At 32.2% G+C, this 18,483-nt stretch overlaps 1 protein-coding gene and 1 long non-coding RNA gene across 9 annotated transcripts; one reads left to right on the top strand and one right to left on the bottom strand.

The window, feature by feature from the left end:
- On the bottom strand, positions 8,068-13,374 carry LOC107612544 (hexokinase-2-like). 8 transcript variants are annotated; one of them, XM_021110081.1, is made up of 13 exons: positions 13,137-13,341; positions 12,530-12,591; positions 11,963-12,037; positions 11,665-11,820; positions 11,434-11,532; positions 11,218-11,348; positions 10,313-10,425; positions 10,157-10,224; positions 9,935-10,010; positions 9,136-9,835; positions 8,907-9,004; positions 8,685-8,782; positions 8,068-8,360 (listed from the first exon to the last, which is right to left on the bottom strand). In XM_021110081.1, exons 1-7 carry the CDS (start codon positions 13,225-13,227, stop codon positions 10,413-10,415), a joined length of 627 nt encoding a protein of 208 aa, XP_020965740.1. In that variant the 5' UTR covers positions 13,228-13,341; the 3' UTR covers positions 8,068-8,360; positions 8,685-8,782; positions 8,907-9,004; positions 9,136-9,835; positions 9,935-10,010; positions 10,157-10,224; positions 10,313-10,412. The 8 variants fall into 8 exon arrangements, with proteins under 8 accessions (XP_020965740.1, XP_020965742.1, XP_020965741.1 ...); XM_021110083.1 differs by having other exon boundaries at positions 8,907-9,311; positions 9,543-9,835; XM_021110082.1 differs by having other exon boundaries at positions 8,907-9,311; positions 9,571-9,835.
- Positions 14,382-16,157, top strand: LOC107612547. Its single transcript, XR_001613804.2, has 3 exons — positions 14,382-14,551; positions 14,644-14,698; positions 14,775-16,157. It is a non-coding gene; the product is annotated as an uncharacterized LOC107612547 (long non-coding RNA).

Genomic DNA, 18,483 nt, shown 5'->3' with positions numbered 1-18,483 from the left:
TTTATAATATCTCAGTTATATTTTCTTAATAAGAGAAATAAAATAAGTTCCTTATATAATATCAATAGTCCCCCGTGTATTGACAATACGCCTTTCGTATATTAAAAATTTAATATTATAATAACTCAATACATTCTCTGGTTTACTACAAATAATTTTTTTTTAAAAAATCTGCTACGTAAATCGCCTCTTGTGAATTGCCCTACCTTGAAATTTTAAAAAACACAATAAAATTTAATAACTGGATGTTACACTAAAATATGGTCTATATTAAAAAAATCAGCCAAAATAATTCTATAAAAAAATGTTTGATAAGTTTAAATTATTTTATTTTTTTAATGCAAAAGATTATTTTCATTTACATTATTACATTCTTTTGGTGTATTGTACAAGTTTAAATTTAATAATGTATGACTACAATATCCTCTTGCAAGTAGAATCATATATAAGCTGCTATAGACTTCTTGGTACTTTCTCATCCTTCGTCTTCAGAAGACGTGCAACTTTGCAAAAATCAACATGGTATATTGACAAAGACAAATCACCTTTCTTCACGTCAACCTTAATCTCGTGCCATGTGTGCTTATTTGGTCTCGGTAATACCCACTGCATTGTCCATATGGCTAGAGGGCACATATAACACATAGATCTGTATCTATTGTTAGTGTCGTATACTTCAGGCGTTTGGAAAGCATAATTGTTGATTCAACAGAAGAATTAACCTTCATTAACTATTTCTAAAAGAATACATGATAAAATATAAAAAATTTTATTTTGAGTTATTTTGTTGACTAATATCTGAATCAGTTTTTAAAAAGTATTTAGTCAAGACATTTTAATTTTCAATTAATTTTAATTACTAAATTAGTCTTCAAATTTTAAATTATTTGTCTATATGAAAAAATTAATTTAAGAATTTTAAAAACTTTTAAAGACAGTTATGTCTTTATTAAATAATGATAGGACTAATTTGTTTAATTCTTTATCAAAATATGACGTAAAAATTTATGCATCTAAGAAAATAAAGAGTTAAAGACTAATTTAGTTAAAATTTGTTGAGAATTAAAATGTTGACTAAAAATTACATTGCTCGTGTGTTACATGACATAACGGACTAATCAAAAAAGAAAAAGAAAGTTAAGTTTCTTATCAAAGAAATCCGTTGATAAAATTAAAACCACCTGATTCTTTGATTAAAGCTTACTTTGTTATCAACTTGAGGCTGTAATTTTCCACAAGTTTTAGTATCAAGAGAATAGAGTAATAAGGTAGTTTACCCAAGTCCATCCTTGGAAAAAGCATGACCAGTGCAAAAGACAAGTAAAAATGAACATCAAAGGTAGGTATTCCACATTGGATACTCAATGCCTTCAAGATAAAGAAATTGACCAATGTTTTCTTCCTCTTCTTGAAGCAGATTTACTCCATATGCTGACTTTGATGTAGTTGGAGTGGGTGCAGAGCTAAATCTTTCAAGAATGTTAATAGCATTATCACTTTCGGGCGATAAATTTGGGCTCTCTAAATCATATATGAACCCATACCCTCTTGATTTCATTACAAAACATATTTAATTTGTTCAAACATAATTGATTGAGCTCCAAATCTGAAATTGGAAAAAGCATGATCTTTAAGCCAATCATATCGGTATAAACCAAATTTTATTATTCTGAAACCAACTTTAACAAACTGAAAAATTATGTATCTTCCTAATAGTATCTATTTTTTACTTCATTATAGGATTGTGGAATGTCCAAGATGCTATATCATTTATTACAAGACAGAAATAATACCAAATTGAAGAATGAAATTACAAACCGGAAAAGATGAACAAATCTCAGCCATTGCAATAATTAGTGTCAAATACTTAACAATACCTAACAATAGAGGAGTGATTCCTGTGAATAGGGTCATTGTTGAAAATACTTAACAATAATTAGTGTAAGGAAAAGTATATGGAACCAACTTCAAATCAGCCAAAAATGGAACAACTTGATTAATTATAAATATAGTAATTAATTTTATTTATTTATGATTTAAAATATTGGTTATTAAATGTTTCACCACATTTAAATTAGGAGGAAATACGTTCAGTATTATTGCAACGTGAATTACAGAAACTGATTCAATTAGCTTCCGTCTCTTCACCCTCTTCTCTTTCCAAATGCTTAAAACACGATAAATCAAAAAACAGATTCAGAACCATCCAATTTACAATGAAAAGAAACATCCTAATGCCTAGCATAAGCACCATCCACGCAAAAGTTTTGGATTTACTCAGAGACATTTGGCTGGTTTTTGCCTGAAACCATCTTGGTTTTCTAGCATTATTGTTAGTGTAAAATACTTTGTCTATAATTTAGTTAGTGTCAAACTCTTCTTGTATTAATTCTCAACTTTTTTTTAGTGACAACCAAATAAAATATAAAAAAAATTATTAATAAAAGTATAAAATTACATAGAAATATTTTATAACTAATTTTTATGGATGAAATACTTTAAAAGAATTTTACATATATGTTTAATTAATATATTTTAAGCTAATAATCTTTTAAAAAGATACATCTTTTTTTTACCAAAAATCTCTTCGACATAACCACAAAGATTTTTTATAAAATTTAGTTCACCATCCCCTTCGACATTACCATCGTAGCCGAAGAACTAGAAAACCAAATATTATTAATAAAAAAAGTGATGAATTATAATTGCATCTAAAGAGTTCCTGTTCATAGATAATGACATATTTCTACCTCATCATTTTTTTTAAACTAATCTTCCTACCTCATTGTTCATTTATAAAACTATCTAAGCTATTATAATGCCTTGGAATTGAGGCACATTCACATAGTAGAAAATCAAAGAAAACTAAGTTAATAATTAACTCGAACTAAATACGTGCAACCTAATTAAAAATCTTTAGTTTATTTATCATGTATTTTTTTAAAAATAATTAATTAATAAAGGTTGATTCTCCTGTTGAATCAACAATTATACTTTCCAAACTCTTGAAGCATGTAACACTAATAATAGATACAGATCTATGTATTACGTGCGCTCCTTAGCCATATGGACAATGCAGTGAACATTATCGAGACCAAATAAGCACACGTGGTGCGAGATTAAGGTTGACATGAAGGACCATACTAGTTTTTGCAAAGTTGCATGTCTTCTGAAGATGAAGAATGAGAAAGTACCAAGAAGCCTATGGTGGCTTATATATGATTCTACTTGCAAGAAGATGTTGTAGTCAAAGATTGTTAAATTTAAACTTGTGCAATGCACCAAAAGAATTCAATAATGTAAATGAAAATAATCTTTTTCATTAAAAAATAAAATAATTTAAACTTATCAAACTTTTTTTATAGAATTATTTTGGATGATTTTTTTAATATGAACCATATTTTAGTATAACATCCAGTTATTATATTTTATTACGCTTTTAAAAATTCTCAAGGCGGAAAAATTCACAACAGAAGAATTACAGTAGCAGATTTTTTTTTAAAATTATTTGTAGTAATACTAGAGAACGTATTGAGTTATTATAATATTAAATATATAATATACGGAAAGTGCGTATTGTCAATATACGGGGCGTATTGATATTACATAAGGAATGTATTGTATTTCTCTTATTAAGAAAATATAACTGAGGTATTATAAAAGGAAGAACGGATATGTTTGGTTGAGTGTGAGTGGGAGAATGTTTTTCCTTTAGAGTGTGAAAGTATATATGTATAAAAATGCATAAAGGTGTTAGTTTAAAAATATATATATTATAATGCTCAAATTTTTTCTTAAACATGTGTAAATTTTATATGTAACAATAATTCATGTGATGTTATTCTTTTTTGCAATAACATATGAGAAATTTAAGAGTATATTTTATAAATGTGTTGATAATTAAATATGAAGAAGAGCCACATATTCTTTATAGACAGTCTGTGTTAGTATTTGGTGGTTTCGTTTAGTTTCAAATAATATATGTGGCTGACGAAACAGGTATGCAAGGGATGTTTTCGATCTACCAACAAACATGAATACAAATGTCAGTTATCAAGCTATATGTTGAGTTTGAAAAATTATTCGAAGTTGATTTATCAGAGCCTAACATCGACTGGATGGTTTATAACACTGAAAGCAAAGACGAATTTGAGGGCACTTATCATATTGATGTGGATGAAGATGATATAAATTATAATAGTTGAACCTGATGTTGCAAATGTGGTAAACTCACTAGCAAGTCATATCCATCTGGGGAGGCTTCTTTTATGCACATTTTGAATCTGGACACTATAAATGCACTAGAATTTTTTGAGTATGTTAATATAGATAAGTAGTCTTTTTATTATTATTATTATTATTATTGAATCCTATAGTAATATTGAAGAATTATTTTTTTGTTGTTATTGGTGAGACTTTATTATTATTGTAAACAGTAAATTTATTATTGACATGGAGTTTAGTTCTGGAGAAACTGTGGTTGTGACAATTAAAAATTATATCATTTGCAGAGGTATGAATTATTAGGAGTGTGAATCTGAGCTAACTACATTTTATGCAAAGTGTGTACAATATAAAACAAGTTGCGATTGACTTATCATGGCTAGGCTTATTATTAAAAGAAAGTTTTGTTAGGTTATAAGGCAGTACAATGGTAGTCACACATGCACTAGAATTATCATTTCTCAAGATTTTGCCAAGCTGAATTCAGACATGATTGCAGAGGTGATAAAACCATTAGTTGAAGCGGGTCCATTTTTAAATGTGAAATATGTGATTGTTGAAGTGCAATTAAAATTCAATTATACAATAAGTTACTACAAAACATGACTGTCTAAGTAAATGGCAATTGCGAAAATTTTTGGTAAGCAATGGTACAAAAAGAGCCATCAATAGCAGTCGAGATCGAAACTACACTAACATACCGAGAGAATGAAACGGTCGAGAATATTAGGATAATGATACGAGTGTTTTGGAACTTTTATCCTTACATTAGAGCATTAAGAAGTTACAAACCAATCGTACAAGTAGATGACACACATCTGTTAAAAAATATAAAAGGACTCTGATAGTTGCAGTTTTTTAAGATGAGAATAGCAATATTGTGCCTCTTAATTTTTTATTATACTATTTAGTTTGTTAAACAAATGTATTAGGTGATAAATTCGTAAAACACGAATATATAATGTCTTTTGTAATTTTTTTTAGTTTTTTTATTTTTGGTCTAATTGTATTCATTAGTTATATTATTTATATCTCACCTTTTTTTCTTGTATAAATCTTTTAATTTTATAATTATTAAATTTAAAATTAATTTATATATTTCATAAAATATATATTTATTTTATTTTTGCACAATGCGCGTGTGTAAATCTAATTGAAATTGAAAATAAGAGTGAGAGAGGAAGCATATATATTAAAAAGAGAAAGAGTGCTAGTACACTGTTGCAGTGTTTGTTTAGTAGGTGTGTCCATCCAATTTTGAAATACGATGACACACTCACACCCATATTTTATGTTTAGTTTTTAAATACATAAAATAAGTAAAGACAGGGTGGTATACATTAGTACACAAATACATAAAATTTGTGTATTGTCACTTTATTGAGACACTAAGATACAAAGACTAAGACATAAGTTTTTCCACTTTTATCCTTAATAGTAGTGACGGTGGTGATGCTTTTTTTTTTTGGAGATAAGGATAATATTGATATTTGCCATTTATGTTCTGTCTTGTGCATAGTTATCAAACAAAGTAAAAATTTTGTGTCTCCTTATATATATGTTTTCAATATTTGTGTATTTGTGTCTATGTCTTCACCCATATATAAACCAAACAGAACCTGTGTTCACGAACTTACAGGGATTGGACGTGTGTTACACAAGCAATATGCCCACTGTGTATTGTCAGTGCAATACATTCTTTGCGTGTTGTACTTCTTCCAAACGATAATCTCAAATCTTGTAAACTACAGTTTCTTGCAATATCACCCTAAATTTGACTTTGTTCTTTAATAATAAAAAAAATCAAATTATTTTGCCTAATTTTAAAAATATATTAATATATATATGTTTGTGTATGATTATATATTTGGAATAAATATTGTTTTGGTCCCTAAATTAAAGTTTAGTATTAAAATCAAATTCGTCTCTAATTTTATTTTGGATTTAAAATCGACCCAAACGTTTTATTTGATATTAAATTCGTCCTTTCAATATTTTCGAACAAAAATACCTTATATTTTTTCTTAACCTAACCCCACCGTTCACCACCACCACCACCTTTATTACCATCAACTATTCCTCTTCTTATATCTGTTCATTTTAATCCATCAACAATAACAACACAACACAACATAACATTCAAATTAAAAAATTCATCATCAGCAACATAACATTCAAATTAAAAAATAATATTAACAACCTCATTTATTTGAAAGAGATTGAAAAGAAGAAACGAAAAAGCGAGAGAACAAGAGAGCAAGAGGAAAGCTCAAAATCGTGGCCACCATCATTGGAATTGTCGTCTCTGTTGCTCTTGAAAATTACCGCCGCTGAAACCAGAGACAGATACATGGAGAGCAAGTGGAGACCTGACCCCCTTCCTCCAGCTTTTAAAAAAAAATAACAGTAAAAAGTCCAACCCAACCTAAATAAAACATAATAATTAAAAAAAAATTAAATTCCTAAAACTAAATTCTCTTTCTTCAAGTTTCCTGCGGCTCATTAACTGTCCATATACTTTTGATTTTCAAAGCCATAGCCTCACGAGTCACGCTGTCACGTCTTCACTGGCACTGCCGAGGGTCCACTAAAGTTTTCAATAATATCAATTAAAGTAAATGTATTCATTCTATTTTTTACTTTTCTTAAAGTATGTGAATTAGTAGAACGTTTTATCCAGTTGACTTCAGTGACCAAGAGAAATTTCACATTAAAATGCATGCTCAATATTATAAGCTTGATGCTCCTAATCATGTTGAATTAACTAACTTGTGCACAATTTTGGAGTTATGTCAATGATTAACGAAGACAGAAAAGTTTTTAAAATATCCTTTGATTGATCATTTGATTTGCTTGGTATTAACTCTTCCTGTTTCAACTGTTACAACTGAGAGATCTTTTTCAGCTATGAATATTATGAAGAATAGATTCAGAAACAAAATAGAAGATGAATTTTTCGCTAATTGTCTTTTGATTTACATTGAGAAGAAGATTGCTAAAAGATTTGACACAGATTCTATTATCGATGAATTTTATTATATGAAGAATCGACGTGTACCACTTCGTTAGTAAAAAGTACACATTTTTTTGTACTTTAAATATATATTCTCTATCGGTATATTTTTGTAAGAGTTAATAGCCAAATTTGTCCCTGAAAGACACAACTAGAAAATGGCTTAATACAGACAGATTTACAGACAGATTTAGTCTTTATTGCAGACGAATTTTTGGTTACCGATGAAATTACCGACGGATTTTGTCTCTCTGTAAAAGCCCCGTCGGAAATTATTTACCAACGGATTTTTTTTCCGTCGGAAAATTACCGACGGATTTTTACTAGTTACCGACGGATTTTTCCTCTGTAAATTCTCCATCCATTTTCCGACGGCGACGAACTTTCCGACAGATTTTCCGTCTGTAATTACAGACGGATTTTCAGATGGATTTTCCGTCTGTAATTACAAACGAATTTTCAGACGGATTTTTCGTCTGTAATTACAGACGGATTTTCCGACAGATTTTCTGTCTGTAATTATAGACGGATTTTTCGACAGATTTTCTGTCTGTAATTTGAACTTTGGAAAATCATCTCACTTTGATTACAGACAGAAAATCCGTCTGTAAATCCATCAGTAAGGTAAAATAGAATTTTTTTTATTTTTCTAATTACAAAATAACCTTGTTTTCATACAAAATAAATATAAATTTAATACAAATTTTTATCTAATTTGTATTCGAATATTTATAATATTTTAAAAAATAAACAAATTCATCGTATTATCAAACTAAAAGAAAAGTACTATAAACAAGCAAGTAAATATAATTCAAAACATAAACAAAATATATTGATCATCAACTATAATAATAAGTAACAACCATATATCAAAGTGTGTTGATACATCAACTATAATGCAAAACACAAACTCAATGTATTGTTCAACTATACTAAGTTATGCAAATAACAAGACCATATAAAAAATTCCTCATGTTTGAAATTTCAGGACTAAAATCTACTAAAACATCAAGTCATTATCTTTGTCTCATTACATCTCTTTTTATAGCTTCTATTTTTGTTTTGACACTATGTGCAATCTTTCCAACTTCATCAATATCCTTCTCCATCCTCTTCTTGATAGCTGAAAATGATGTTGCATTTCCGTCAGTGATCATAGAGCATTAAGTTTCAGTCACGCATAATGTCCTAATGAAAAAGGCAATATATTTAAAAATTATTGATTTGATGCAATATGAACAAGCACAATCAAGTTTTATTCTACTGTGTAGAGCATTAATATAGAATAGACAGTAGATATTGCATAAGCTTAATCCATTTTAAAGATTTACCATATAAAGATCTTATTATCTTAATAGAGAAAAATGAAATATAAACTAAATCAACAAAACAAGTGAAAAATGATGTGATCACTATCATTTCAAAGTTATAAGGGAAAAGGTGTAACCTGGAGCAGCATAGCCAGAAATACCAGCAAATGTTGTCCAACTATATGAACCAGGCTTGAAAAACTTAGCAGTCCCAACTATATTGAGTGTCTCTGTCCTATTCATTGCAAAACAAAAGCTTGTATGAGCTACCTAAATCTCGGAAGCACAACAAGGAACAGATGCATAAGGAATTCACTGATAATTTCAAAAGTAATAAAAGCTAAGTGATCGATATTTACCCCAATACTTCTTATAGTCCACAAGCTTACAGCCATCAAAAGTCCTACTCCACTTTTGTTGAAAGCTAGAGATTCCTCAAATATGATGCCTACATATCCTATTACAAATAGCAATGCCATGGCAAGATCATGCAGTCATGGTCACAAACTTGTAAACATATTCCCAAATGCAAACACTTCATGCTGAAATATACACAAGTGAATTTCAGCTAAGAGGACATTGATAGACCTGATTTGCGGCCACCCAAGAATGGTTAATTGCTATTGCCCCAGTTGCAGCTGCTGCAAATACCGCAACAGCTTTGAGCAAATCAGTCTTGGGCTTATAACTGTCCTCAAAATCTTGTGAGCTTGTTTCATCAAGTGAACATAGGGGATCACAGTTCCAGATTCAGTTGGTAAGTCCTGAAAACATTTATACGTGAAGTATGAGTTAAGCACTAAGCTATAAGAAGCAGATATGTAACTTTGCCACATTTACGGAGGTTTAATATTTTATTTTTATTTTTAAGTGGAGTTGATATCATTAGGTTCAAATTCAACAAACTTTCCAGAAATTTTGAATCTTGCATTGGTTTTTGAGGTGCCCTTGACTCAAAATATGCAAATCAGTATCGAATATACAAATTCACAAACTTTGCTATAAATGGGTATCCATAAGAACCTGGAACTGCTGCTGGGAAGAAGTGGAGGAACCTCTGGCCTTATCTTCTGCACGCGCCAAGACATGATTATGGAGCAAGCTGGGCCCTCTGATTCTACAGAGAGAGGGGGGCGAGGATTGAAGAGAGTGAAGACGATGAAGTGAGAGCCTAGAGTTCCGGAAATGTAGATCCACTAGTGACCCTCATAAACTCCTCAACATGTCTAGGCAAAGGAGAAGCTCCTGATAACAAGATTCGAACTCGTCCACCTAATGCTTGTTTTGTCTACCAATTATTCAAACCAATAATGTATTAACTTTTTAATTCAATCTTTCATGAGTTTTCTATCTTGCTAGTAAAGTATTGATTAAGTTTAAAGCATACCTTATCAAACACAAGCTTATCAAACAAAGGTGCTGCTTTGTATTGTGGAAGACCCTTCTCTAGATTTCTCAACTTGCTGTTGTTAGAGTCAAGATTAGTTTACATATGAATTGGTAATTAAAACTGTCAAAGAGATTAATTAGTGATAAAAAAATACTAGTTATATGCATAATGAAACAATAGTAGTTTGGAATATATATATTAACTAGTGATAAGAATTACTAATTTGGGCATTCAGATCCTTTAATGCTTGACCATCTTCCCACGTTTCAGATAAGACAATTCCAGCTCTACAATTATAGCCAAACAAATGAGAAGATCAAGAAAACAAAAGAAAAAAAGATATATAAAAAGAAAATTACTATTCTTCACTCATACCTGATTACACCAACATTTCCAAGTCTCAATGAGTCTTGCCGCACTTTCAGCCTGGCCTCTTGTCTCTCAGCCTTTGAAACCGATATCAGCAAATCAGATATTATTTTTGTCCGCTGCAAAATAGACATTTGTCCGTTGCAAAATCATGATTCTTGTGATTTTCAGAAATTGATTAGTTTGGGGGCTCAAACTCTCGTGGTTCCTGGAAACCTTCCTCTTGGATGCAATTTCAAGTATTTGACAACATATGAAACTTCAGATAAGAGTGAATATGATGAAGCTGATTGTTTGAAGTGGTTAAAAAAGTTTACTCAATACTACAAGCAACTTTATGCTGAACTGAATCGACTTCAAGTGCTTCATCCCAATACAAATATCATCTATGCAGATTATTACCATGCTGTGTTGCCACTATATCAATCTCCAACACAATTTGGTACATAAGTCCTCAATCTTTTCTTATCTACTTAAGTACTTATATCTTTTTCAGTTCATGTGTATATATAATTATATATTATAAATAAACGAGTTTTATAACAATGGAAGAGTATTTATATTAATATTCAGTAGCTTTTATATAGCAAACTCGATTCTAATAATAATAAACATAAGTAATAATAAACTCGATTCTAATAATAATAAACATAAGTAAGAATAAACTAGCTTTTATATAGCTTTTATGCAGAATTGATACATTGAATTGTTCTATGTGGACATAAATAGAAGAAACTATTAGCCCCTAATTATGCTTAGAACTTAACACTAGATTAAGAAACACTCATAATTAAAAATAAAACGCAAGAAACGGTTTCACAAATAGAAACACATGAGCACTATTAGTTTAATATTCAATTCTGCAGCACAGCTTCTTGTAATACTTGAGTATAATTAACTAGCATGCATACCTGAGTATGAAAGGAACTCTCAACTTGGGGGAAACTGTATCTCCAAAAAAGTCAGCTTCTTCAACCATCTTCAATAAAGCTCTCCTTACAATGTCCCCCAAATACATACCAGAAATCAACTTCTCAAATATCTGTGAACAATAGTGGAAGAATATTACAGAATTACACATGCTGGTTAAAGCTTTAAACCAATGACTATAACGTGATGATCTTGACCTGCTCTCCAGGGTTTAAGCTCTCAGCATCTAGAGCTACGTCATATTCTGTTAGAGGAAGATGTGAGGATCGGAAATTACCCCACTCCATGTTTATAACCTGCAGTATTTACATGTAATAAGAGCATGCTTTATACCAGCAAATGGTGACGCTAGCTCTAGTATGACAGTAAAGTAAAGATATTTCTAACATGCAAGACAATGACAGTCATAAATAGTATAACCTACTTACCATGTCTCCTGATTTCGGGAGAGGGCCATGCCATTTTGGAATAGCATTTGCACGTTCCACATATGCTGCATTTGTCTCTGTACCAAGGATCACAGCAGCAATGACATCCTGATTGTAGAATCTGCCTCCAGCTAGTGTTCCAATGGTATCATTAACCTAATGCAAAATCACCGAGTTAGTCTGGTGTACAGCCTTATTAGTCCAAACTTTCTATCAAACACAAACTTGAAACCATCATTCTCAAGTCCATATATTAAAAATTATTAATCAATCCTGAAGAGAGGTTAGTGGTACTGACTAGAGCTGAAACTCGCATATCCAAGCCAATTTTTTGCATCGACTTGGTTAGTTCTCCCACGACATCTTCCCCAACCTACAAATCAGAACATAAAGGAAAAAACTATCGGGTTACATGCTAATGAGAGAACAGCTGACTAAAAGAGAAATTGGTACAAGATATCCCCCTCTTTCACAAGAGTTCATGTAATGCAAATTTAAAGCATGTCAAGGCAAGCATTGTAATTTTGGACTTGCAACCGTTAATATAATAACAAAAAGGAATGAAGTCGTGTCTGTCTAATAGAAAAAGATGTATGGAAGATTCTGCAAATGCACCATAAACGATGGCAAGAAGAATTACAACAAAGTTAAATATATCATAATCGAGGTAAGAATAGATATCACATCTTCAATATTGAAACCCTTAGTCCACTTTATTGTAATAATAACAATAATTGTAATAATAACAATAAAGAAAGTTATGAACAAAGAATAATATTGAATCATTAAAAAGAACTAACCGTTCCATGATCTTTTAGCCACTCTCCTAAAGGTCTATTAGTATTCTGAGGATCATAGGGTTCACCGTAAAAGAAGTCCGAAATAACCACATAATAACCAGAAACTGCAATCTTGTCTCCAAGCTTCCTAAACAACAAAAGATGAACAATGTTATTTAGGATAGGAACACATTGAGATGGAAACAGAGATGATTGACAATAAGAGCAGATTGAATCAGATTAGCCTCCTGCTTCTATTGGTGGTAAAATTTATCAAAACCTTCAGAAATTTTAAGTGAAAGATAGCGAAGCTTTAATCTTAGCAAGTAACATCAAACAAGAAAAGCTTCTACCTTCCCTTCTTGTCAATTTTTGTTCAGTCAAGTGTCAAACAAGAGCACATTCAAATAATTAGAATAAAGCAACAAAATTTGGTTTAATGAGGAGAAATAAACTACAAGATATGTCCTGAATATTAACTCACCTCCAAATCAACATATGAGGGATTTCTTCCTATTGATTTAAGAAATTTGTCAAGACCACTTGCATTTAGAGGTGCAATTTAAAGAATCAGACTTTATATATCAGTGTAACTGTAGCAATGCATAATGGAACCAACAAAGGACCTATTAACTTCTGTCTTATGTCAAATTAGACAGGAGAAAGATAGCACTGGGGTTTAAAAGAAGTTACCAGGGTCACACAAGGGAAGCTGGTCTTTGCCAGAGAAGAAGTTACCAATGAAGTGAACTATCATTCCGAGCTTCGTTTCAAGTTTTGCCATTCAACAACAACCACCGAGTTTCCACCGAGTTGGGCTAAGTTTTTCACAAATCGCTGCAGACATGACCGACAAAAAAAATCTCTTTCTTCGCTGATAATAAAATAATTGATAAACCTACAACAAGCTCAATTAGCATCAACAGCAACAAGAAGATAGAAATTGCAAAGAAAAATTGATAAACCTAAAATTGGCACAGAAAAATTGAGCCCTAAGCACTAAAATCACAATCCGATTATACCTGAAATTTACTAAGGGAGCAAAGGCGACAAGAGCGGCGGCGGAGAGAGCTCTGTTACAACGCAGTGTTTTGTTTATTTAGTTACAGACAGATTTTTCGTCTGTAACCATTTCCCACGAAAAAAAAATATTTTTTTCGACAGAATTATCGACGGATTCTCTTTTCCATCTGTAATTTATGTTAATTCATTTTTTTTGTTTTCTGACAAAAAATCCCTCTGAAATTCCGTCTGTATTTCTATGGGATAAAATCCGTCGGAAATATCCGTCTGTAATAACTAATTTTCTAGTAGTGAGATCACCCATTTTTGAAATTAGTTCTCAAAAGATATTCTTAATCATATTAGTCCTTAAAAGATAAAACGTAAGTCAAATTGGTTATTCCGTTAGTTAGATGATAACGGTATAATGACATATCACGTTAAGTATCACGTGGCACGATGACATGGTAGGTCAATGCCACGTGTCACAAGATGATTGGTTGACATGTAAAAAAGTTATTTATAATCAAAATAGTTCTTGAAAGTTTAGACGTAAGTTATTTTTTAATCTTTTAGATTTTACTAAATAAATATAGTAGTTTTTTTAAATATTTTAATCTTTTATATCTCACTCTATAAATATAGTAATTATTTTAAAAATATATTAAAATATTAAGATTCAACAAGTGATCCCTGTAAATCCCGCTAAAATCGGTAAATAATTAGTCAATAAATTGAATTTTAATTAGAAAAATAAAAAATGAAAAACTAATATCAAAATAGGATAGAGCTCGTTAAAACGAAAATTTTAATACCAATTTCAAAAAATTTGGCCCAAAATTGGACCGAAAAAGCTGAACCGATTAAACCGAAGTCCAAACCGGATCCGTGGGTCCAACTGGACCTATAACTTAAAAGAAGTAGCAGCTTCTTCTTTCTCATTTCATACACAACGAAGCCAAACAGATTGGGGAAGAAGAACTCCCTAACCCTCATCAAACCATCTCACTGCCATAACTTTTCCGTTTGAGTTCCGATCGCCGCACCGTTTGCGGCCACGTGTCCAGCGCGTCGAGCTCTACATTTCTTTCAGATAAATTTTATTGGTAAACTCCATTTTCGTTCCAAAATATCTATTCTCTTTCTATTCTTGAAATTGAAACCCTATAGTAAAATTTTGCCAATTTTAATATTCTAGGTTTGATTTAGCTTGTGGAGCTTACTGGGTTTGAGTTGCTACGCGTGTGGGAGCGGTAAGGTTTCCTAAACTTTAATTTAATTTTGAATTCATTAGGTAAAATCTAAATTTGGAATATATGTGTGTATTAGGTGTGAATTAAGTTCATATATATGCATTGGAATTGAAAATTGAGTATTTGGAGGCTTATGGGTGATTGAAGCTTGGTTTGTGGCTGGTTTCTTTGAGCTTGGGGGCTGTGTTCTAGCTTGTGAGGCTGCCTTGGATTGAATAAAGTGATCGGCCAAGGTATGGTTTAGGTTTCGCGTGTTTAACATATAAGATTTTGTGAAAACTTAGGTTAGGGGACCATAGGCTAAGTTGAAATGGATAAATGAATGAAATGATTAGTTGTGTGATGATGTAGGATAAATTTATGATTGAGTTTGTATTGGAATTTATGAGTATGAGTTGCTGGTATTGTTGAATATGTGTGATTATAAATATTAATGTTGGGTTGATGATGATGTTGATATGAGTTAATTGAATTTGGTGGTATGACTTGTTTAATTAGTTGAAGGTGGATTATGATATGGTATTAATGAATGAAGGTAATAGACTAATGAATTTTAATATGAAAGTTATGGATGGAATGGGTGAATTCTTTGAATAATGCACGGGTTTTATGAATTGGTATGAATATTAATGTGATAGTGGATAGGATTAATAAAATGGAACTTGTTATATAATGGAGGTGCAGGTTTTGATGGTAAGGAACATGATTTTGGTGAAAATGAGGTTTGGATGTGGGTTGGTAAAAAGTGAATTTTTGTGAATTTTGGAAGTCCATAACCTGCTCCTCAAATTTTGGATGGAATTGGGTTTATTTCAAATGAAAGATGGTTTTATAAGCTTTTGAACGATATCAATTTTGTGAAAAACGGAATTTTGTAGAGAAAATTATAGACGGCGGAAGTTTAGTATAAAAACTGTGCACAGGATAACAAAATCTGGTTTGTAGCAGCTTTCTGGGCATTCTGCCAATTTTGGGAAAACGTCCATCCACGCGTACGCGTGGTGTGGCATTTTGACGACGCATGCGCGAGTAGCCATGTGTGCGCGTGAGAGGCCAATGCGCATGATCACGCATACGCATGATCACGCGTACGCGTGACGTGCTATTCTCACCATGCGTGCGCGTGGCCCCTGTTTGCTGCAAAACTGGATTTTAACATTTTAAATCAGATTTTCACTTCTAAACCTCCATTTCCTCCTTTTTAAACTTAAGGTATAGTGCTAAGTTCAGTAGCTAGTTGAAACTAGGAAAATAAGCTAACTTGGAAGTGAAGTAAGAGGTAAATGATGACTTATATGACAGAGATGAGAATATTAAAAGAAGTTTAATGTCATGGCTTGATAAATGATTATATATTGATTATGAAAATGAAATGGCTTATGAGAAATGATATCTGAGATACGAGTTTTCCTGGGTAAAAACTGTGACTTGCCACCACGTGTTCGAAGTCGAAACTCGATACTCTGTTGACTCTACGTCTTAAGGGTGACCGGGCACGTATAAATTCCTGGGTATGGATAGCCCCATTGAGTGATTTGAATGATAATTGAATGGGAAATCTATGTATAGACTCATGGGGATGCGCGACGGGGGACAATCTAAGGTTTCCGGACTTGTCAGGTTGGCTGGATAACTGACAGATGAGCCTCATCAGCCTTAGGACAGGCATGCATCATGTGCATTTGTTTGTTTTAGTTGCTATGCATTTCCTGGGTTTGCCTAATTGAATATATACCTCCTGCTATCTGTTATACTTGCTACTTGCGCTATCTGCTTATTACTTATGCGTGAACTTGTTTTGGTTGCTTGTCTTTGCTAAATTATGGATGACGAAGGGACGAAGGAAGGGTGAAATGGTTTGGTATTATGTTAAGATTAAAGTTGAGTAAGTTTAGGAAGGTTTAGATTACCTACCCCTGTTTATGGCTTCTGTTTAGTAATTAAGTCTTTCAATGGTACGACAGAGTTCTAGGATTGCCTCTGGCATTCCCAGGACCTTATTTATTATACGTGTGACGCCTTTACCATGCTGAGAACCTCCGGTTCTCATCCCATACTGTGTTGTTGTTTTCAAATGCAGGTTGAGAGGCTCCTCGCTGAGTAGTACCTGGGTGTATTTTGAGTTTCCTGTTTGTATATATGTATATATATTTACCTAGTATGCTCTCTAAGAAACTTGTTTATTTTGCTCCTCATAGAGGTTGAGGGAGAGATAGGACCTTATCTTGTATTTTGTGTATTTTGGGATACCTATATATATATATATATATATATATATATTCCGGCCAGCGTTGGCTTTGCAGGTTGAGTCAGGAGCTAGTTATGCTGTATTCTTGGCCTTCTTTTACTCTGTTACTTATTCTTATTCTTATCTTCTAGGTTTCTTAGCACGCAAGTAATCTTATCTCTGGAGCATTGCGCTTTTCATTTTGCAATTTTTTGTTTATCCGTTTTTCAAGACTCCTAGTGTATTACTTCCTTTCACTATTATATGTTAATATTTCCGAATAGAGGTCCGTAAGACCACACTACTTCTGTTCTACGACTTAAGCGTAAAACTCTGTGTAGTAGGGTGTTACAATCCCACAAATCAGTTTTTCAATTATTGAGGTTTATTAAGATCTAAAAAATAATATTAAAATTAGTATTATAAAAAATATTTTAAATTTAATATTATGAAGAAAAAATAAAAAAATTTATATAAAGACTAATCTGATTAATTTTTAAAATTTTAAGGATGAAAATGACTTACGTCTAAACTTTTAAGGATTATTTTTATTATAAATAATTTGTTTACACGACAAGTGACACTTGGCATGTTAGGTGTCACTGACACGTCAACCAATCATATTGTGATACGTGGCATTAACCTGCCATGTCATCATGCCACGTGGCACTTAATGTGACACGTCATCAGCCGTTATCATCTAATTAACGGAAGAACCAATTTGACTTACGTTTTATCTTTTAAGGACTAATATGACTAAAAAATATCTTTTGAGGACTAATTTGAAGAATGGGTGATCTTTCAAGGACGAATTTGACTATTATAATTTATTTGCATATATTTTTTTACATTATATATATTATTGGTCCCATAGTAACATTTCTGGATCCGTTCCTGGCTGGAACCAGAGAAGTCCTTGCAAACGCTAATGGAAAAGCAGAGAAGCTCAGCCTCAACGTTCACCACCATCTCCAACGCTTCTAAAATTTTTGTTTTAAATGCAACATCAAACCCTTCAAATCCAACAACAACAACAACAAAGCATTCAAATTAAAAAAAATGAAAAACTTAATCAATTACACAGAGATAAACAAAATCCAGAGCGAAATAGAGTCAGCAAAGTTGCCAGTTTACTCCGCCACCGTTGTTGCTGGAGAAGGTTGTTGACAGCCGACAAGATAAATGGTGACGGTACCGTGACCAACGCCAAAGAGGAGGGCGATGACGGCAGAGAGGATGTCCTTCAATAGCGAGGCGACGGAAGGGTGCGGCAAGGCAAGGTGAGGGTGCGACGTGACAAGGCGAGGGTGACCATCAATCTCGATGGCAGCGGAGGAGCCCTCGATGGCAGATTTCTACCGTGGTTTTTCCTTTTAACACATGCAACAACAGCAACAATACAACAACGACACATGCAAGGATGCTCACGAGGAAGAAAAGGAGTGGGTTTAGGAGGAAGAGGAGGAAAATTAGTGTATGTGAAACATTGGTGGGATAAAGGGGTATTTGAAGATTAGGGTATTTTTGTCATTTTTAAAAGAAATTTATTCAAAAGGAC

The sequence above is a fragment of the Arachis ipaensis genome, chromosome B08, assembly GCF_000816755.2.
Source record: "Arachis ipaensis cultivar K30076 chromosome B08, Araip1.1, whole genome shotgun sequence".
Classification (NCBI taxonomy): Eukaryota; Viridiplantae; Streptophyta; class Magnoliopsida; order Fabales; family Fabaceae; genus Arachis; species Arachis ipaensis.
Note: the sequence above shows the minus strand (reverse complement) of the source record. Positions and strands in the feature narration are given on the sequence as shown.

Coding starts and splice junctions, on each gene's coding strand:
- LOC107612544 (XM_021110077.1), bottom strand. CDS start 13,227: ATGGCAAAACTTGAAACGAAGCTCGGAATGATAGTTCACTTCATTGGT. Junction 12,038..12,529: donor TATTTCGGACTTCTTTTACG/GTGAACCCTATG, acceptor TCTGATTTGTAG/GTTGGGGAAGATGTCGTGGG. Junction 11,349..11,433: donor GCTTAAACCCTGGAGAGCAG/GTCAAGATCATC, acceptor TATTGTTCACAG/ATATTTGAGAAGTTGATTTC.